The following is a 21,057-nucleotide window of genomic DNA, read 5'->3' as shown; positions in this document are numbered from 1 at the left end:
CACCCAAACCAAAGTGAAAGCACCTTACCTCTTCTCCTGGGGACGCTGTGAGCAGCGCAGACGGTCGCGGCCGATGGGCTCCCCGAGAATCCCTCGGTGCCGGCTGGAGCAGGATCGGGTCGCGAGCTCGCTCAGCAGCACTCACAAGGTCCCATCTGGGTCACCAAAATGTTAGAGTTCAGGAACACACATCATCACACAATGATTATATGCAGGTACTTTATTGAAGAGCTCTGGGTGTCAGGGGTACACAGACCCAAATCTGACCCATCTTGGTTTTGAGTTGAACATGTTTTATACTCTATCGTTATACAACTTACATATTAATTATTAAACTTACATTGTTCCATTGTATGCATTGTTTTTACCCAAGCATGGATTTCTCGTGATCCCACCCCAGCCCCCTAACATTGTTCCTCATGTTCTTTAAACAATAATTATATCTAATCACATCTAACAATTCTATCATTTATCATATATTGATTACACAGGTGCAGTTTCACATGATCTTTAGCAAGCACAAGGCCTAACATTTCCAGGGCCTACTTTTCCCAGGGCTTGCCAAGCCTAACTTTCTTTCTGAGTTCCCGAATTTCCTAAGATTTTAAAATGTTTTACGATCACCTCCAGACACAAAGAGTCCTGTCTGAACAGTCACAAAGCTACATCTATTTTTAATTTTAATTTTTATAAATTTTTCCAGAGCCTGCTGGCTGTGTTCAAGGTTTTCTCCCTATTTCCTCCCTAGTGCACATTCTCCAGGAACTCTGCTTTTACATCCTTTTGCATTGATTAAAGTTACCTGCAATGACCAGTCAATCCAAACCATGGGAAAACTTGAACTTCAATGTGTACCTAGGCAAAATATTTACCTCCCACATCTGAAGCCATGAGCTGCCAAGTACTGTCCCCACTGTCATACCCTGTCCCCTGGAGGTGTGCTGATGCCATTTCAAAGGGGTTGCCAATGAAAACAAGTTTGAATATTTTGGTAGTTTCCACATTGGCATTCAAATCCTTGACTAGAAAAATCACAAATCAAGATTTCTAGGATTCTTCCATACCAAAGCTGTCATTCTCACCCGTGATTTTAGAGTGTCTGAACAGTCAGACAAGGTTTTAGTTTTAGACTCTAGAGACAAAGTCCCTGCTGTTCGGCAATCCCATTCCATCAGCATATAGTCCTGATGATTCCTTTAGGCAGGAGCAGCAAAGGCAAGAATGAGCCAAACAAGCTGTTCCTGTGTTCTCATGTCCTGCACAGCAGTAACTGGGAGTTCAAGAATGGATTCAGGAGACAATGGGTGCACAGGGAGCCACCAAGACTTTGGGATGCTGAAATGGACCAGCCTGGTGCCTGTGCCCGGGCTGCACCACGCTGAGCTCCAACTGGACAATCTAACAATGGTTGAATGGACACACCATGGGCCACTGGAGACTCCTACTCCTAGTTCTGTGACCTACACTATTCACCTGTCATTCACCAGATGATGTTTTCATCTTTGCTTGAAATCCAGGAGAGGAAAAGGTCAACAAGGAAAAGTGTTCTCCCAATTCTAGTGACACCTGTGCCTGCACACCACCTGTGCCCATGGCAGGGTGCTTGGAGACTGGATGATGTTGATGCTACTTTGCAACACCAAGTGCTCAGGGATTCTGGGATTGCCCAAGTGGAGAGCAAAACTGAGCCGTGTAAGTCCCTGCTTTTTTTCAGCACATGCTGCTTCTTCCTTTGTTCCAAGCAAGTCCAGGATTTGGTTTCATGTGTCTTTAAGGTGCCTGGACAGATGAGAGGGAGGGCAGCTGCCCCATCAGACTCTCTCTCTCTCTCTCTCTCTCTCTTTCTCAGGATGGTGCCAGTGCCTCTGCTTTGGGGCACCTGAGTGTGGAAGGCGAGCTCGCCCTCAAGCACGGCCATCCAAGTCAGTCACGGGCACAGGCTGCAGCTGAAGCTGGCAAGCGTTGCTGTGAGGCTGCAAGTGAAGAGAAAGCCATTGTGGCCAACTCTGCTGAAGCCTTTTGCCAAATCAAAGGCAATTGTGCCCACAGCCTCCCCCTGTTTGGCACTGGGCTGCTGCGGACGCCTCAGTGCGCAGGTGCCGACGTTGGGGCTGCTGCTGTTCCTGGGCACACTCTGCTGCTGTTTCTGTGGGCTCCAGAGCCGCTTGGGCATCAGCCACTGGGCAGCCCTGCCAGAGGAGACATCGCCACCCTCCCCATGGTGGCAGCAGCTCTGTGGGCCCCGAGCTCTGTGTCAGGAGGGCCTCGGTCACAGCAGCGTGGCCTGGGCAGCCGTGACGGCCCGGGCTGGCCGCCAGCCCTGCCTCTGCCCACTGCCCCTTCCTGGAGGCACCCAGTGGCCGTGGCCTGGCAGCACCCCCTGCCCTCCATGTCCCCAGCCAGTCCAGCCTGGGCACCTCGGGCTGTCCCCACCCTCCCGCTGGGGTGGTGTCCCAGCCTCCAGGCCTTCTGCTGCAGGCCTGGGGGACATTTTGGGGCAGCACCGGAGCAGCCGGGTGTCAGGGACCAGGCGGCTGCCCGGGGGCTGCTTATGGCCTCTGACACCCAATTCCTCAGGGCTTCCCACCACCCCGGCTCCTCCAGGGCCTTCTGTCCCCTTGGAACCTCCTGCCACCCACTCCCTCACACATGCCCCTCGTGCCTTCCCACTGCCTTGTCCCGTCTGGGCCTCCGCAGCCCCTCATCCCCTCACGGCCTCCCAGCACCCCGTGCCCTCAGGGGCTCCCCCAGCCTGGCCCGGCAGCAGCGCCGCAGCCCCACAGGAGCTCCAGCAGCTCCTCAGCCATCACGGCACCAACACACGGGCAGCAGGACACAGATGGCGCTTCCTGCCTGCCACAGGGCTTGTGGCTTCAGCACAACCACCAAAGGCCAAGGGGCTTCTGGCCATTTCCCCTGCACCACTGCATGCCCCGGCAGGTTGCTGAACACAAGAACCCTTTTCCCTCTCTTCCCCTATGCCCCGCACACCCTGGGCAGCAAAAGAAAGGTCTTGGGACTCTTGTGGTTTATAACATATCCTATATTATTTACATACTAGATGGAAACGAAACGAAGAAAAAAACAATCTCTATGAAAAAAAAAATAACAGATGGCCCATGTGGCCCCAGAAGACAGAGCCTCTCAGCCCTAACATATCCTATATTATTTACATAGTAAAAAGAAGAGAAAAAAGGAAAATAACAACCCTTATGAAATAAAAAATCCTGGCTGGCCCATGTGGCACCAGAAGACAGAGCCTCTCAGGTCAGCGCTGAGCACATCTCCAGCAGCGCAGCCAGCCCAAGCCTGACAGACGAGGCCGTGTCCTCCATGCCCTGAGGATTTGGTCTTCCATCCTCTGGAGAATGGAGTAACGGGCACTCTGGATGGCCCGGAGGACATACAGCGTCTCAAGTGCCAGGTCTGACACGGCACCGCTTCTGTCCTCCGTCAGGCGTTCGAGGGCTGCAAGAGAGACGAACAGAGCCACGGTCACACCCCAGAGCTGTGGGGGCCCAGCGAGAGCCCCCTGCCAGGGCCATGCCAGCCGGCTCTTGCCTTGGCCAGGAGGGAGCAGGGACCAAGGGGGTCAGCCCGAAGCTGCTGGCCACAAATGCCCCACGTGGCCCTGAAATCTCACTGTGCTCTGCCCACGCCGTCCCTCACCGGGACAGGAGCAGAGCCCTCCACAGCTTGGCCAGGGCTTGCAGCTGTCCCCGACAGCCACCACTGTCAGCCTGCTGCCGTGGCTCACCTCTGCACAAAACCTGGAGCTCTGCGTGCTGCCCCCTCAGCTGCTCCCCGGCCATCCCTGAGAACATAGAGCCTGTCAGGGTCCCAGCAGCACAGCTCTCTGCCAGCGGCGCTGCCAGCCCTGTGGCCACACGGCCTCCTGCCTCGGCAGGGCTCAGCCCGGGCCCTTGCCGCATCCTGACTCAGCCCAAGGGCACGGCTGCCAGAGGCCGGCAGCAGCAGCCCCGAGGGCAGCCGGGGCTCCAGGGCGCCGGGCCCGGGTGCCGCTGCCGGGGCAGCAGCCGGGGCTGGGGCCGAGCTGCGGCGGGGCGGGGAGGGAGCCCGGGCTCGGGACTCACCGATGACCCTGATGGCCGCCGCTCGCAGGGTCTCCTGTGGGTCCTGCAGGTACTGCAGGGCCCGGCGCAGGTGCTCGGCCAAGGGGATCCTGTGGTCGGCCAGCTGGAGAGAGCGGCAGGAGGGAAGGGTTGGCGCGGGCTCTGCCCTTCGGCCGGGCGCTGCTGCCTGCGGCCAGTCGCGCCCTCCCGTGCCCGGCCAGCCCTGAGGCCCGGCCAGCAGCCGCTGGCGCCGGGCTCTGGAGGGGGCAGAGGGCCGGCTGCTGCCCGGGGAGCCGCGGTGCCGGCCCGGCCCGCAGCCCCGCTGGGCCGGGGCTCCATCGGCACCCGGCTCGGGGCCACAGGGGGCTGGAGAAGAAGCCGTGCGGCCCCCGGCTGCAGCAGTGGGCAGGGGCACAGCTGCCAGCCCCACACACTGAGCACCGGGGCCAGGGGGCTTCTCTAGTCTGAGACTGGGACTTCCAGCCGTCCTTACCACGAGCCTGGCAAACTTCCACAGCTTCTCCTTCCTGACAGCTTTTTCCAGGTCTGGCCTCTTCAGGAAGTGAGCCGCGCGAAGGAGCGTTGTCCGAGAGGCCTGGGGAGCAGCAGAGAGCCGCAAATGGCCCCACAAGGCAGGGCACAGGAGTGTCCCAGTGCCAAGGGCTGGAGGAGGCTGCAGCCTGCAAGCCTGCGTCAGGGCAGGAGGCAGCTGAGCCCCCTGCCAAGGCGCAGCAGCAGCCCAGGAGTCCTCACCTCTGCCACATGCCGATTCTCATCTTGGCAGTGGAAAAAGAGTGGGAGCAGGCTCTGGTACACTCGTTCCTTCAGGGGCTTTCTTCCTTCTTCTTCAGCTGAAGACATCACTCTTCGAAGGAGAAACATGGAGAGCAGCTGCACCTGGCTATGGGGCTGTATGAAAGGAAGGAAGGAAAAATGACCTCATCATTGGCTTCTTGTGGCCCACATTGGCGCAGGCCTGCAAATGCACAGGGCACAAAGTGTCCGGGCAGCAGGCAGTGGCCGTGGCTGGGGCACAGAGCCTTACATTGTCCAGGAGTTTCAGGAGCGGCTCAGCCAGCTGCAGGGCCCTGCGCCAGGATATTGGGGTGTCTTCATCTGTGAAAATATGGCTCAGGAGAGCAATGCTCATCCTGGCCACGTCACTGTCCAGGTCCCACAGGAGGTGCACTAGTCTTCCTGTCAGGCTCTGAATTCTTTCGGCCTGTGCAGAACACAAGTGTGTGAAAGCCCGGGCAGCTGCTGCAGGGCCCAGAGGCCAAAGGGCTGTCCCAAAGCACTCGGGCAGCTGAAGCAGGAGACAGGAGAGCTGCGAGGAGCTGCCTCAGCGCCCAAGGCAAAGGCCAGCCAAGGCCAAGTGACAGCATTGCCCAGCCTCATGCTGCCCACACGGCTTCAGCTGCTGCCCCCTTCTCACCATGGAGGGATGGTCCTTTAGCAGGAGGAGAGCCCTGAGAACCTGGTGATGCATCTCTGTGGAATTGTACCACAGGTACTTATACAAGATCTCCATTAGGCTGTCACCACAGTCACTCAAGTCCAGGCAATCTAGGAGCTGAAAGGCACAGGGCAGTGAGAGGGGAGCCGGCCAGCAGGAGCCTGGAAGTGCGTAGGGCTGGGCCCAGGTAGCAGCACAGGGCACGGGTGCTGTCCCAGGCAGCTGTGGCTTTGCCAGGGGACAGGGCTGGCAGGGAGCTGAGCGAGGTAGTGCTGGCCATCAGGCTCACCTCCACAAGGAATGCCATGGCAGAGACATCCCAGAGTGGCAACGGTTTGCTGAGCACCTCAAGCAGGTAGCTTAAGATGCCTTTACACAAGTGGGCGGATGCACGGCGCATTACCCTGGAAGGCAGAAAATGGCAGAAAGAGTCTCAGCAAGGGCGTGAAAAACCTCTCCCAGGACTGATGGACACAGTTGTCCTATTGCCCCAGCACCCTGTGAGGGTATTTGGGCCCTTGAGATGTGGCTGCTCCTGGGCACCCTCCTCTCACAGCCTTTTGCAGTCTCCTTGGCCATCCCTCGGTGACGAGGCCCTCAGGCCCATGGCCACGGGGACTGTGGGGGGCATCCTGGTCATGGGGCACAAATGTCAGAGGCAGTGGGGAGAAGGGGGTCTCACCTGGCCAGCAGACCCATGGCATAGTGGTGGGTGTCAGCACAGAGCAGCGTGTCCCAGCCACGCTTGTGTTCCATTGCCACCACCACATGCTCCAAGTGGAGACTGCAGAGCAGGGCCTTCAGGGTCTGCACTGCAAACCTGTGTGCACAGCAAAGCCCAGGTGACGCTGGGAGCGCTGGCTCTGAGGCTGGGGAAGTGGCAGGGACAGGAGGAGTGGCATGGAGCACCTGTTGGGGCTGGTGGAGAGGCCGTGTTGCTCCTGGCATTCCTTCCAGAAGGTATGGACGTCTTCTGTCATATACAAAGTACTGAAGTACGTTTGGAAGAGCAGATGCACAAAGAGGCGGGGGAAATAGACTGTGAGGATCTGTGGGCAACAGGGCCCCTGGAGGATCTTCCACATCACCAGAGTTGCCTGCAGAGGACAAAGCAGCCCGAGACAGCGCTCAGTGCCGGGGCGTCCGTGTGGCAGGGCCTGAGCGTGGCAGGGAGAGGCCGGGGCAGATGCAGGGGGAGCAACGGGCCTGGTGGCCCTGAAGCTGCCCCTAGGCCAGGTTTGTGGCCAGTGCCTGAAGCAGGGAGATGCAGTGGGGGAAGGAGGTAACAGAGCTGCTGGAGAGGCGTCCGGCCTTGCGGTGAGCAAAGGCCAGCTCCAGAAACTCACAGTCAGGGAAAAGACAGCCGTCTTGTCCCCATCAGAGGTGCCCAGGTTTTTCTGCGGCCAGCTCCCCACCACATTGATGAGGAGCGGTGTCACTTCCTCTGAAATCCAGGGCGAGAGCAAGATGGTCGTCCACATGGCCATAGCAGCTCTGCGGGGTCAGACACAGCACCGTGGGCTGGGCAGCAGCGGGGAGCTGAGCTGGCCGCCAGCTCTGCCTGTGCCCACTGGCCCTGAGCGGCAGCAGCAGCCAGGCAGCCCAGCCCTGTGGGGACAGGCCCCTGAGGGGCAGGCTGGCAGCACGGCAGCAGGCTCGGGGGCCGACTTTGTAGCAGGGCTGGCAAAGGGAGCAGCCAGAGGGCCCTGCAAGTCTGTGTTGCTCACAGCCCTGGGCCGGGCTGTACAGGGTGATGGGCTGGGGAGCCCTGAGGCCTCGGGGCAGCTGGGCCCCCTACCTGTCACACGTTGGGGCCACCCGCAGGAGAGTGATGGCCACATCATCGGGCTCTGCCTCGGCCACTTGCATCAGGGCCCAGTCCATCCTGTGCTCAGCAGCCTCATTGGCCATGAGCCACTGGTGGATGTACCTCACCACGCCGGGCACCTGGAGAAGGCACAGGGAGACTTGGAATGCTAGCAGAGGGAGTCAGCAATGTGCCCAGCTTCTTCCCCAGACAAGTGCTTCTCTTCCAGCCCACTGCCATGGCCTCAAAAGCTTCAAGTGAGCAGCAGGCGTGGCTTGGGAAAGCCAAGCAATTGCTGGAGGATCAAAGGCTGGCCACAGGCTGCTTACTTGCTCTGGATTGAAAAGAGCCGTCTCTACAAGCAGATCCAGCTGGGCAGCGCTGCTCTGTTCTACCAAGACCTCTGAGGATGCTTTGACCTCAGTGTCCGTAGGTCTGGTGTCTTCCTTGCCAATTCTCTTGATGTATTGGTAAAGAAACTGTAGGAGAAGGGCAGGAAGGCAGGGAAGTTGCATGGAGTGCTCCAAGTGCGGTGCTGGGCTGAGCAGTGCCAGCAGGCCCAGCGCAGGTGGGGATGGCTGCAGGTACCTGCGCTGCTCTGCGGAAGCGGCCACGGGCGGTGTCCTGCTCTTGTGTGCCGTCCATGGCTGCATCTGGCAAAGAGCAGCCAGAGCTGAGGGGCTGCGGGAGAGGCTGGAGAGCACAGCCCAGCCCTGCGTTCCCCAGGCAGGGACAGTCCCGGGATGCCCCAGGGGATGCAGCACGGCCACTGCTGCGGGGGCAGCCCCAGCCCCTTTTTTGTGCTGTCCATTGGTGTGTCTCCACAGGACAGTGTGGGATGGGATGAGATGGGATGCAATGGGATGGGATGGGGCCAAGATGGCCGCAGGCACCAGCCCTGTGGCCCAGCTCTGCCACTCACCCTCCTCCAGCGGCTGCAACTGCTGCACCTCTTCGGTCTCTGGTGCTGGGGCAGCTCCAGGGCCTTCTTCCTCGACCTCCTCCTCCTCCTCCTCCACCCAGGCCAGCTTGGGCACTCTTGGGGGTCGCTGCTCCCTGTCTTCTTTAGGACTCTCCCATCCTTTCCATAGGAACAGCACCAGGGGATGGCATGGCATGGAATGGGATGGGGCCAAGCTGGCAACAGGCACTAGCCCTAATGCCGAGCTCTTCAACTCACCCTCCTGTGGTGCCTGGAACTCCTGCACCTCTTCAGACTCCTGTGCCAGGACAGCTCCAGAGCCTTCTTCTTCCTGCTCCTCAAGCCAGGCCAACTTGGGCACTCTTGGGGGTCGCTGCTCCATGGCAGTGACTGGATTTATGGTTGCTTGCAGGAGAGATGGCTCGGAAAAGCTTGGAGTCAGCAAGTCCTGCAGTCGTGCCTGGAAGGCACCTGCAAGACTCAAGTCCTGGCAAGATTGCAAGACAGCAAGTCCTGCACTTGGGTCTTGAGGGCTCGTGCCAGAAGGACAGGAGGCTCCTCAACAGGGACTGTGGTCTGGTCTCAAGGGCAGAGACTGCAGGGATGGGCGACACCTCGGAAAAGCTCCGGGTCACCAAGTCCCACGGTCTGCCCTCAAGAGAACCTTAAGAAGGAAGCCTCGGGAAGGCCACAGGTCAGCAAGACCTGTGGTCTGGCCTCGAGGTCACCTGTAGTAATAGTGCTTCAGAAAAGCTCCAGGTCCGACACAAAGGAGTGCGCTGTGCGGGGGCTCCTCACAGCACCGCTCTGGCGCGTCCTGACCCGTCGCGTGCACCGAGCACTGTGGCGTGGCCCTGTCACCGCCAGCTCCTATGTCAGCACGTGTCACAAAGGGCCCTTTGACATCTGCTCCCGTTGCCACCATCCCACGGTGACCGTGCTGCAGCGTGTCACAAAGGGCCCTTGCACACCCTGCCCTCCGCCCTGGGGCCGCCCCCATCCCCTCCCCCACGTGGCCCAGCTTGGAAGGAATCCCTTGCCCAAAGTGTCTAAGACAGCCTGATGGGATCTTTAGGAACAGCTTGTTAGAAATGAAATGGAGGCAAATTTATCAATAAGAATTTTATTGAAAACTTTGCAAAATTTACTCATGCAAATGTCTCAGTGTTGAGAGACAGGTGTCTGCTAGGGAGGGCAGGAGCCTCCCTTGGAATGAAAAATGTAGACCCCCTCCCTCCAAATTATGATAATCCTGAAATCAAGGGGCTCTCAGGCAGAGATCTGGGGATAGGAATGACAGTTTTTTACTAATATTTATAACCAGGCAAACAAACAACAATAACTACAGCGTTAGCAAGAAAACAGAACCAGGGACCCCGTGACAGCTTTCTGGGCTGAGACGGGAAAGGATGGAGGAGAGGCTTTGTTTCACAAACCCCCTCGGGTTGGCAGTCAGTGCTGGTGCTCCTGCAGGGCTCTGAGGAACACTCAGCTGGAACAGCAGGGATGAGCTGAGATCCCGGGCCAGTGGCTGAGGTGGATCAGCAGCTCCGTGGCGGTGGCTGGCACTGCCACACGTCCCGGCAGGACAGGGGGTGTGAGGCCACCAATGAAGAGGGAAGAAGGAGAAGAAGCAGCAGCTCCATCTGGGTGATGGCGAAATTCCCTTCTCCCCACCACAACAACTCTGTACCCAAAGTGTTCTTCTCCGAAGCTGAAGAAGCCACCAAACTGTCCCCACCCTCCCCTTTTCCTGCCCCCTTCCCCCCCTGGGCCCAGCCAAACTCTTTATCTTTCCTCAAGCACCCACCAAGTACCCGCAGTTAAGTTTTCCCTGCAAGTCATGAGTAAAAATTCCACAGGCAAGCCAGAACTAAATAGAAAATAAAGGACACCGAACCCCCAACACCTGTAAGTTGTATCTTGAGAGTCAGACAGGATCTTTGTTTGCCAGAAACACCTCTGAAGTTTAATCAAGGCATTAGTCATCAAAATTATTTTGAAAATTTAAAGATCAAAGTAGCCAAAATACTCAATGTAACTAATTGCTGGGTATGTTCTCAGCTCAGGTTGGGAGGAATGGGGTTCCCTCGGAGGGCTCACCCTGTGGGGTGGCCAAAACTCTGTCAATGGGCTCTGACTCGTAACAGATCCAGTGCAGGGACACTCAGAGAAAACTGTGCTGTGGAACACAGGAATGCAATTATCAGTTTTACAGGATTGACTGAGATTTCCCTTCCGGAGAAACCAAGCCCTGTTCTAGTTGGAGGTCACAATGTGAAAGGATTTCTGTGCTTTACCATCACAAGCCTACTCATTCTTTTTCCTCACTCTCATTCACGTTAGGAACAATAATTCTGTTGTCCATGGAGCTGGCACCTTTTGAATTCCAGAATAATGTCCCCAAGGTCCTTTGCTGTTCAGCTTTACTGCGCTGTCTGTGGCTAACAAGGCTTGCTGGGGTCCTTTCCCCTTCGGCTGGAGAGGTGCCGGGTCCCAGTCCCTGAGGGACAGCCAGGCTCCTGGCTGGAATTGGTGTGGAAGTCCCTCAGGGTCACATCAGCCTTCACATGGAGCCCTGTGGATCTGAGCATTTTCCAAAGGGGCCGTTGGGGCAAACAGGGAGATTTGGTCTGGCAGGGTCTGTAAAACAATATCCCATCCCATCGACTTGTTCTGGCAGAGAACACTTGGCTGCAGGGACATATTCCCATTGTTCCTGCACAGGTCTCAGGATTCAAACAGTGTTGTCTTTGCCCAGAGCTGTTCCTTCAGCTGGCTTGGGAGGGCCATTTGGCCTCTGGACCCACACTCTGGCTCCTTTATTAGGACTGCTGGGTCCAAACTCTTTTTATCCACAAATGGAGGCAATTTGAAGTGGATATTCTTTCTTCACAATTATTTTTTCAATTGCGATATCAATATTTCTTCTACCTTGTCATGGGGTTGAACAATCAAATCTTGTTCACTATTGTTTAACAGACTTACTTCAATTTCTCCTTGATAATCTGCATCAATTCCTCCTCCCGTGACATGAAGCCTTTGCAAGGCCAAGCTCCAGTGAGCAGTTATCAAACCAAAGTGTCCTGGAGGAATCTGAATTCTTATTCCTGTATTTTAAACTCTCATTTGCTTCTGATTTCTCCTAATGAATTCCAGTGCATGAAGGTCCAGCCCTGCAGCCTCTGGGGTGGCCCTGGCAGGGGCCATCACACCCAGAACAATTTCCCAGGCAGCCCAAGTCTCACTGTCCATGGCTGTGTTTGCAAATTGGGTGCAGCCGTGCACACCCAGGGGTTTCCATTTCCCAGTGGGCCCATTGTTAAGGGCATGGAGCTCATCTGGGAGATGGGTTCTCCACCGGGACAGGTTCCCATCTCCTCATTTTATCAACTGCTCTTTTAACAATTGTTCAACCAATCCTGTAGCTTGTAGATAGTGTGATACATGAAAAACCCAGCAGTCTTAATCACTGTGTTTTTCACAGGAACAGACAAAGCATTCCACATCACAGCATTGCCAAACCCTATAAAAATTGCCAGTTTTATCCCTTCCTCCGTTATTCCTTGTATACAATTCACAAAGTTTACCATTGACATTTGGGTCTTTGCTAGTCCTTTTTTGTAGGGTATTTTAGTGTTACAGTGAGCAGCCAAAGGTAACAAATTGGAATTGTCAGCATTATTTCACATTATTGATTTTTAGTTATATATATAAATATATATTATTGTGTTGTTATAATTATTGTTGTTATTGCTATTGTTATTATTATTTTACTTGGACAAACAAACCTGAGCTAAAGACTAAAACCCTCTTCTGTCACTCCACATGGGAGCATTCCGAAAACAATTGTTCCTTCTGTTGGTGCTGTTAACAAAATCCCTCCTTGTCTTCCCAAACCCATGAGTTCTTTTTCTTTTTCCATATGCAATGTTTGGATGCATTTTAAGACATCCAGCGGTTCAGCCTCTTTTAACCGACTGCCCCACTGCTCGCACGGTGCTCCGACCTCAGCCCCACTCCAGAGCCAGTGAACTCTGGGGAGAGCTTCCCTTCTGGGAATTACAGATGGGACTGATTCCTTACATTTACATTTTAAAAGTGACATTTTGTTGTGATCTGGTTAGACTTTGCCTGTTTTGTTTCAGCAGCAGGCAGAGTCAGCACCAAAGGCACAAACACCACCTGAAGGAATCAGTGTCACTAACTGCAGCTCCAAGCAGCAAAAGATGACAAAAGGAGCAGCTCAGCAATGAATCCAATCATCAGTGCCAAAGATTGCCTGCAGGGATTAACAAAGATCCAGCACCAGTTCCCCTCAGACTTTGCCATCCCCAGATCCACCCATCAGCTGGGGAAGCTGTCACAGCCAAGGGCTGGAGAGCCACTCCAGACACTGGGAATTGCTGCAGGTGCCTCCAGCCACAGGTGAGGCTCCAACCCCGCTGTGAGAGAGGGCCCAGCTTTGATAGTGCTGAATAAACAAACTGACAGCACTTCTGGTGTGGGAACATCTGGTTTCATCCTCCTCTTGCGTCCCTGCCAAAGCCTGGCCAGGCCTCAAGGAGGAACCAAGGGAGTCGACCCTGACCATACACCCCAAACAAGGCCAGATGTCGGATTTCATGGCCTTGTCTGGCTTCTAAACACAGAAAGGTCAATCCATGTTTCATTGATGAGTGGATACATCTATCACAGTGTTCATGACCATGAATATTTCAGTAATGAGCAGATGGACAGGTAACCTTTGGCTGGAAGGTTCATTCAGAGATCACCTTTGGCTCAGGGCCTGTTGTTCAGGCCTCACTCAGGGCCTGTTGTGCCGACCTTGGCACTTCAGAAACGAGGGTTAGTGGGGGGCTTGACACTGCTGGGTGACTGGCTGGACTGGATGAACTCAGAGGTCTTTTCCAGCAGAATGGATTCTATAATACCAGGATTCTATCTGCTGCATTCAGCTAGGTCCATTACTTAGCAGCATTACTTTAGTCCAAAAGCCCCCTCTTGCTCAGCTCTTGTGGCCTGAGGCTTCAGCTCCTTCAGCTCCCGGTGCTGAGCTGCTCAAGCTGAAGGAGACAACTGGGAGAGAAGAATAAGTTCATTCAATTCCTTCTGGGACATGGAGAGGGGAAATGTGAAAACAGGAGCATTGTTTGGTGTGGCCTCCTCTCTGCTCTTCACACCTTTCAGTGCTTTGACCCAGCCAAGAGCTTTCTCCAGGATTCAATGAAGCAGCTGTTCCTGCTCCCAGCTCTGGCTCTTCCCAGTCTCTGACCTTGACTGGTTTTGTCCCTCTTGCTGTGCCCTCTGTTCCCCCAGGGGGCTGCCCCAGACTGAGGGATCAGATCCAGGCACTGCTGCTGCTCCCTCGGGACCAGCCCCAGTTTGGTTGTTGCTGTCAGTGTCAGCAGAAGCCGTGGCTGGAGCACCGGGTGCTGACAGTGGCCCAAGGCCCGGGGCTGGAGGGGTCCCTGGGCTGGGGCTGGGAGGGAGCTGCCCCTTGTTCTCCCTCTGCCTCCCGCAGAGCTGGGCCGGGCACAAGTGGGGCAGCAGAGCCAACAGGGAGCCTGCGAGTCTCTTGCAGCCGTGCCTGCTCAGAGTTTGGCCTTGGAGCTTCAGGTGGGCAAAGGCAGCTGCTCTGCTCCCTCTGCGTGTGCCCGTGTTCAGCACTGCTGCTCCATCAGTCTGTGCCCAGCAACGGGGAAAAGCCTCAGCCCTGCAGGGCCAGGAGCTGCCGGGCTCTGCCTGAGCAGCTCAGCCAGCGGGAAGGGAGCTGCTCCACACGGGAACCAGGAGCAAAGGACATGCCTTTTCTAGGACATGTTTTCTGTAAAAAAAACCAACAAAAACAACAAAAGCAAACAAAAAAAACCCCCCCCAAAAATATGAAAGATAAAAATTACCCCCAAATGTGTAGTGAAAAATCTTCTATAACACTGGAGTAAGAAAGAGGTAACTGATCTTTTGAAAAAGAGAACTCAGCTTTGATTTTAGTTCCTTAGTTTGTTCACGTGCTAGTGAAAAGGATCCATTAGCTGCCTTCCTTGAGAGATTTTATGGATGTTTTCCAATATTAAGATATTTTACACTGCAGTTAAAGGAATAGAAAATTGAAATACATGTTCTTCATGACTGTGTCTTGAGTGTAAAAATTTGCAGTTTGGAACTTGGACCTAAATGATGAGTTCGGCGGGAGAAATGCAGCACTCAATATGAATGATCAGCAAGTCTCATTTATTGGTAACTCTAAAACCACTTATATAGCATCAATAATTAGGCTCATACAAAGTGTAAAAACAAGCTCATTATTGGATATTTTTATTTAAGGTCAACTCCACCTAATTCCACATTCCTGTGATCGCTCATCTATGCTGAATTCACATTCTTCTGATCACAGCGTCCTGTTCTCTGTTAACTAAGACCTTCCTGACCTTGCAACATCTCACACCAACTGTACTCTATTGTCTCATTCTTTCCCAGCTAACTGCTGCATGGGAACATGACCTTTGCTCTCTAGCCATTCCTCTACAATTCCCCTGTTTTCTTTTTGTACTAACAAAACTGTAGAAGTAGCCCTTTTCATCATGTTTTGCAAGCATTGCAGTATGCAAGGAATAAACAGTAGCACAATCACAATGATCAATATAACAACAATTGCCATTTGTGCCAAATATTTTAACCATCCTGTGAGACCTAGGGATTGAAACCATTCCTCTAATGGATTTGTTTCCATGGTTAATATTTTCATATTGTTCTGTAGTTGTTGGAGATGAGCATGAGTAGACACTGAATGGTCAGAAATATTCATGCAACACATTCCATCAAAGTCTTCACAGCCATGGCCCTGTGCTAATAGTAAAAAATCAATAGCAGCTCTATTCTGCAATACAGCATGCCTAACACTCTTCATTTCCAAAAGCAAATCAGAGAAAACCTTTGATGTAATATTAAACTGTTTTCCTGTCCAACATGCCAGTCGTCGTAACTGTGTTAAGGCTTGAGCACTAGATACTCCAGGTGTAAAAAGAGATGACACAATCACTGTAGGACGTTCCCAAAGTTCAACCTGATCCTTGCATTCTGGCCCCAATTGGAACACACTTCTCTTTGTTCATAACCTGATTCTATTGGCTCCTCATAGTCGCTGTATAGTGGGTGCAAACAATGTCAATTTCCCAAAATAACAAGGCCCTCCATAAATGTTTGCTGGCAGTCCTTTGCCATGCATGATGTCCACAGATTAGAAAAATACCAGGTGGTAATTGCAGAGGTGAACTGCTAGAATTTACCTTGTGAGACCAATTGCCACAGTATGCATCATTATTCTGCAAATACAGCAAATTTTGTGGAGAAATATTTGTACCATTTGGCCCATGAGACTTTTTTGCATGATTGTTCCTAGCCCAATTGACAAAAGTTAAACAATAATTGCTAGGGGCTGAGCCTAACAGTCTTAACTCTCGTGGCTCTGACCCGGTAACATTTAAACCTGTAGCAATGTACCAAATGTGAGCACCAATGGGATTTGCTGGGATTAAACCTGTGTCACAAATATTGATCGTGAATCTACCTGATGGAATTTCACATAATGTTTTGTTTGCTTCCTTGGGCATTTTCCAATTCTTTGTCCATTTTTTAAACATTGTGGCATTGAGTGAATCATCTAAAGGTGCGCCCACTAAACAAGTTCGAAAAGGATCTGAAGGGGTGGCCATTGAAAGGCAAAAATTATCCTGTCCAGTTTGATTGGCCCACATTATCCACATATTTTGTCTTTCATCAATGTCTATCAAGAGCCCCTCATTTCTTTTTATCATGGTAAACCACTACAACAACCGGATCAAAGATAGTCTCTTAAGGACTTTAAAAAGATTGTGGCAGTTCAGCCAGCACCTTGGCTGGATCCCATGGGAGATCTTGCTTCCCTTTTCTTTTACCCCTCTGCCTGGCCCGTCGATTTGTTTGCTTTGAACCACAGGGTGTTCCATCTTCTCAGCAGCAGGGATAACTTTCAGGGAAAGACCCTTTCTCTCGAGACTGCCGTTTTAAGAATTGCTCCCAATTTTTATTTTTTACCCCTGGAATATCACACCTGACCTGTGTAAGTGTTTTATGACAGTGTATTGTGGTTATTTCAATAATATACGGCAAAGGGGTATTAGGATGATAACAATAATTTTCTGGGTTTATCCCAAAAGCATAAATCTCCCACCATCTATCAGATCCTTTTTCAAATTGTCCTGTTTGCACATCTTCCTGTAATGCAACCTCAGTGAAATTTCTTTCAAAGTTGTAACACTCTGTACAAATCCCTCTTGGGGATCGACCCCACTTAGAATGTGCCCACCACTTTTCTTTACACACTTTACAAATGTAACATACAAAAGGATAACATTCACACTCTGGTACTGTATACAAGATTTGCATGTGAGAGTTCATCAGATCCCGTCTCTATGTTGATGGTAGAGAGCGAGAAGTATCTGCAGAATTTTCTGGATCAGCTGCAGGTAAATCCCTGGGATCAGCAGGTTTAGTCCATCGGCTCGGCACCCAGACAGGCCCTGTGGGGGTAGACACACAAAGATAACCACGTCCCCAATACAGTACCTTGCTGGGACCTCCCCACAGACCTGTTTTTGGATCCTTATAGCGAACCCATATTGGACTTTGAGTTTTCTCTGCTTCAGGTGCACTATGACGTATTGCTGCAGGCAAATCACTGTTTCCGAAAATACACAGAAATTTTAAAACAAACAATGCAATAATCATTCTTGTGGATCTTTGATCTCTCTAAATTTGTTCAGATATTGCTTTAAAGTACCATTAGCTCGTTCTACTATTGCCTGACTCGTGGGAGAATGTGGAATCCCTGTTATGTGTCTGATTCCCCATGATTGCATCACCTGCTTAATTCTACTACTACAATAAGCAGGCCCGTTGTCTGTTTTGATAGAACATGGAACTCCCATGACTGCAAAACAACTTACTAAATGTCGCTCAACATTCCGTGCTTTCTCACCAGATTGAGCTGTGGCCCAGATGTAATGACTGTAAGTATCAATGGTGACATGTACATAACTCTCCCAAATTCTGCAACATGAGTAATATCCATTTGCCACAACTCATTAGCCTGTAATCCTCTAGGGTTTACCCCAAGACCCAATCCACTGCCTTGATTATGAAAACTACAAATAGGACATGCTTTGACGATAGCCTGAGCCTCCTCCAAAGGTATCTGAAACTCTCGATGGAGACCATTTGCATTTTGATGAAAGATGGCATGAGCTTCTCTAGCTAATGTCTGTGGTGGGACAGGGCTATTTTGTGTCAAAGAAACCAATTGATCTGCCCTAGCATTTCCTTCTCCTAAACCCACATCCCATTTCTGGCTATGAATATGGATAATAGCAAAGGCAGCAGTCCTCAACTTTACTGCTCTTTGAAGCTGCAAAAACAGTTCATATAAACGAGGATTTTTTACTTCCTTTATGTCTGCTTTTTCAATACGTTCACTCACTCCTGCAACATATAAAGAATCAGTTACCACATTAACAGGACCCTTAAACTGCACCAAAACCCAAACAACAGCGACTAATTCCAGAGTTTGTAATGTGTCCTCCTTTTGAGCTGGAATAATGTGATGATTCCATTGTCCTTCTGAATTTTGCCATGTAGCAGCAGCTGTGCGAGATTTCTTTCCAGCATCAGTGAACACCGTTGATGCCCCTGGTAACGGCACAAATGATCGTTTGGGCTTTTCAATCCAATTCTGCTGGCCTATCCTCAGTACTGACCACACTGCTGTTGTCAAGCAATGCTTCTTGCAGTGTGGAGCTGTGAATTAAATACCAGTCTAAAGTGTCCTTTTTTATTGGTATCTGAATTACAGCTGGATCTGCACCCATAATTTGTCACAATCGCTTCTACCTTTGTTTTATTAAATCTGCTAAAATTTCAATTTTTTGAATTAAGGTATGTCTCTGTTGTAGTGGTGGTAACAACCACTCTAATACCCATATCTCCCCTGTTTTCTTTTGTTGCTGTGTTAAAGCACCCATGAGATGTTGAGGTCCAAACCATACAGTAAAGTTAATGTCCAAGTCTGGATCTTGCCTACAAACAACACCTGTCTGGATACCGTCCATTATTTTATTGAGAACTTCTTGTTGTTCACTGGTGACCTGTATAGGTGCTGTAGGATCGGTACCTTTTAACAAAGGTCATAAGGATTGTGAAAGTTCATTAGGAATACCCACAACAGGTTTAAGGCATTGCAAATCCCCCAGCAATCGCTGAGCATCATGAACAGTATGAAGTGACATGTTCAATGACAGTTTCTGAGGGGCAACATACTGCTCAGTTAAAGTCCCCCCGAGATATTTCCATGGGGATGACTGCTGTATTTTCTCAGGTGCAACAATCAGTCCATTCTGAAGTAGTTGTGTTTGAATGTCTTTAACTTGTTAATCTGCAAAAGGTTGTGACTGAGCAAAAAGAACGTCATCCATATAATGATAAATAATGGTTGTAGGCCACTGAACACGTAGTGGCTGCAAAGCATTATCAACATAAAGCTGGCACAAGGTAGGAGAATTACGCATACCCTGTGGTAAAACTGTCCATTCAAATCTCTTGTCTGGTTCTGCTCGATTTAATGAAGGCAAGGTAAAAGCAAATCTGCAAGTATCCTGTTCATGCAGTGAGATGGTGAAAAAACAGTCCTTTAAATCAGTTATTAACAAGGGTCAATCTTTTGGAAACATTGCAGGATTGGGCAAACCAGGTTGTAGCGCCCCCATTGGCTCCATTTGTTCATTTACTGCACGTAAGTCATGCAGCAATCGATATTTTCCAGATTTTTTTTTTATAACAAAAATAGGGGCATTCCAAGGACTTGTTGACAACTTTAAATGTCCTTGTTGATATTGTTCCAGCACTAATTGATGAGCTTGTTGCAGACTTTCCCTTTTTAAAGGCCACTGTTCAACCCATACTGGTTCCTGAATTATCCATTTAAATGGGAGTGGGAAAGTCCAAACAATGGCCTCTATTCCAAAGGGTGCTCATTGGTCAAAATAACACCGAGTTGTGACAAAATATCTCGCATTATTAGACATTGAACCTTGTCTGGTAATGGAACAATTGACAAAACAGAACTGATGACCTTCCCATCTAATTGAATCTGGATTTGTGGAGACTTTCTCGCTAAAGTTAAGCCTCCCACCCCTGTAACAGTAACCATACTGGACAACAAAGGCCATTCCTGGGGCCAATACTGTGGAGCAACAATACTTGAGTCTGTCCCAGTATCCAATATTCCTTCTAATTGGTGGGATTCTCCGTTATAATTGGGAACAACTTTTATCTTGGGTCGAGTGTTTAAGCCCAGGGTAAGCAATGTAAGTCCTCCTGTAGAACCAAATGCACCTGTACCCTGTAATTGATTTTGCAATGGTGTCAATTGATGGGTATATTGTGGTAGTGGCACCAGTTGTGCAATTCGCTGTCCCTTATCAATACTGGCTGGTGGTGCCAGTGTATATGCCATGATATATATTTCACCAGAATAGTCCACATCAATTACTCCAGGTAAAATAAACAGTCCCATTAGGCTAGCAGATGAACGTCCCAACACTATTGCACCCACAGCTTTTCCATTTATTATCACTGGTCCCATAATTCCCATGGGAATCTTGTAGGGCTGAGATGTCAATAAATCCACAGTCACTGAGGCTGCCAGGTGTCGTGGTTTTAAACCAGTAACTAAAAAATTACTTATTTCTTGTTGTGAGATATGGATTAGAACAAGAGCAAAACAGGCTTAAAACTTAAAAGGAATAAAGACAGTTTATTAACAAACTACAAGAATAAGAACACCAGAATAAACTTTCAGAAAACCCCCTTATCTTCCACATCTTAACTATTCTTCTGTACACATGACAACATAGAGACAAATAACTTTAGGACTTTGGTGGTTAAAAACAGTCTTAATTCTTGCTACAGTCTTTTCATCAGTCTTTGCAGAGAAACAGAAGTCTCTTTCTGTTAACATACGGAGTTTCTCACAAGAAAACTATTTTTCATCATAGTTTTCTATTTCTCTAATGCCAGCTGCCCAGAAATCTGTCATTAGATCTTCTCCTCCCATTTCACATCTCTCCGAGGTGTGTATGGGTCACTGAGCTTAGGGATTTTATTTTTAAGGATAAGTCATTCAAAGGCAGAAGTTTTCTTCATCTGTCTCTGTGAGCCTTCCTGGAAAACAGTTTTCTTTTTGCCCCTCAAAGCTTCAAAAACTTCACTCAACTCAATTCCAGCAACTCACAGTATCACAAGCACTCTCTCTCTCTTCTGCTCAAAAGTTACACTTTGAATATCTCATTCTTCTCAATACTCTTATCATGAATTAAAGGAGTCTTTTTATACTATTATTGTCTATCTTCATAGCTTTAACAGAAAGATATTTCAGTTATAAAGCATTTCCTTATTCTCTCTTTCTTATACAAACTTAACTCTTTTCTTCACTGTTTTTGGTGGTTCTATGATGTCTCTTTTATGTTGATTGTTTCTCTCTCTGTCTTTTTGAGAAAAGGAGTAATCTGTATGTTTATCCAGGTAGTAAAAGAATTAAAAGCTTTAAGAAAACTGCAAGAGTTCATGGTGTTAAGTTTCAGTCTAGTAACAAAAACTGAAAACCAAGCTCGGCTGACGAGCGCTGCTTCTCTTCCCCCTCCCTCCCCTCTCCACCGCGGCCTGGTTGGCCTGGAGAGGGGGGAGGAGGCCGAGACAGAATTTTGTT

At 50.6% G+C, this 21,057-nt stretch overlaps 1 protein-coding gene across 1 annotated transcript; it reads right to left on the bottom strand.

Moving 5' to 3' along the window:
* Positions 1 to 3,028: 3,028 nt before the first annotated feature.
* Positions 3,029 to 9,159, bottom strand: LOC147646258 (maestro heat-like repeat-containing protein family member 7). The gene is made up of 16 exons (XM_086873712.1): positions 8,517 to 9,159; positions 8,259 to 8,417; positions 7,925 to 7,989; positions 7,666 to 7,815; positions 7,328 to 7,476; positions 6,876 to 7,023; positions 6,439 to 6,626; positions 6,212 to 6,349; positions 5,819 to 5,933; positions 5,509 to 5,646; positions 5,119 to 5,295; positions 4,827 to 4,982; positions 4,567 to 4,668; positions 4,095 to 4,197; positions 3,758 to 3,814; positions 3,029 to 3,468 (listed from the first exon to the last, which is right to left on the bottom strand). The coding sequence occupies exons 1-16, from the start codon at positions 8,638 to 8,640 to the stop codon at positions 3,269 to 3,271; spliced, it is 2,169 nt and encodes a 722-aa protein (XP_086729838.1). The 5' UTR covers positions 8,641 to 9,159; the 3' UTR covers positions 3,029 to 3,268.
* Between the last annotated feature and the right edge of the window lie 11,898 nt (positions 9,160 to 21,057).

The sequence above is a fragment of the Cyanistes caeruleus genome, unplaced genomic scaffold (genome assembly GCF_971803275.1).
Source record: "Cyanistes caeruleus unplaced genomic scaffold, bCyaCae1.hap1.1 HAP1_SCAFFOLD_105, whole genome shotgun sequence".
Classification (NCBI taxonomy): Eukaryota; Metazoa; Chordata; class Aves; order Passeriformes; family Paridae; genus Cyanistes; species Cyanistes caeruleus.
This window is presented reverse-complemented; position numbering and strand designations above follow the sequence as displayed.

Coding starts and splice junctions, on each gene's coding strand:
- LOC147646258 (XM_086873712.1), bottom strand. CDS start 8,640: ATGGAGCAGCGACCCCCAAGAGTGCCCAAGTTGGCCTGGCTTGAGGAG. Junction 5,296..5,508: donor TAAAGGACCATCCCTCCATG/GTGAGAAGGGGG, acceptor TGTTCTGCACAG/GCCGAAAGAATTCAGAGCCT. Junction 3,469..3,757: donor GCTCCAGGTTTTGTGCAGAG/GTGAGCCACGGC, acceptor TCTCTCTTGCAG/CCCTCGAACGCCTGACGGAG.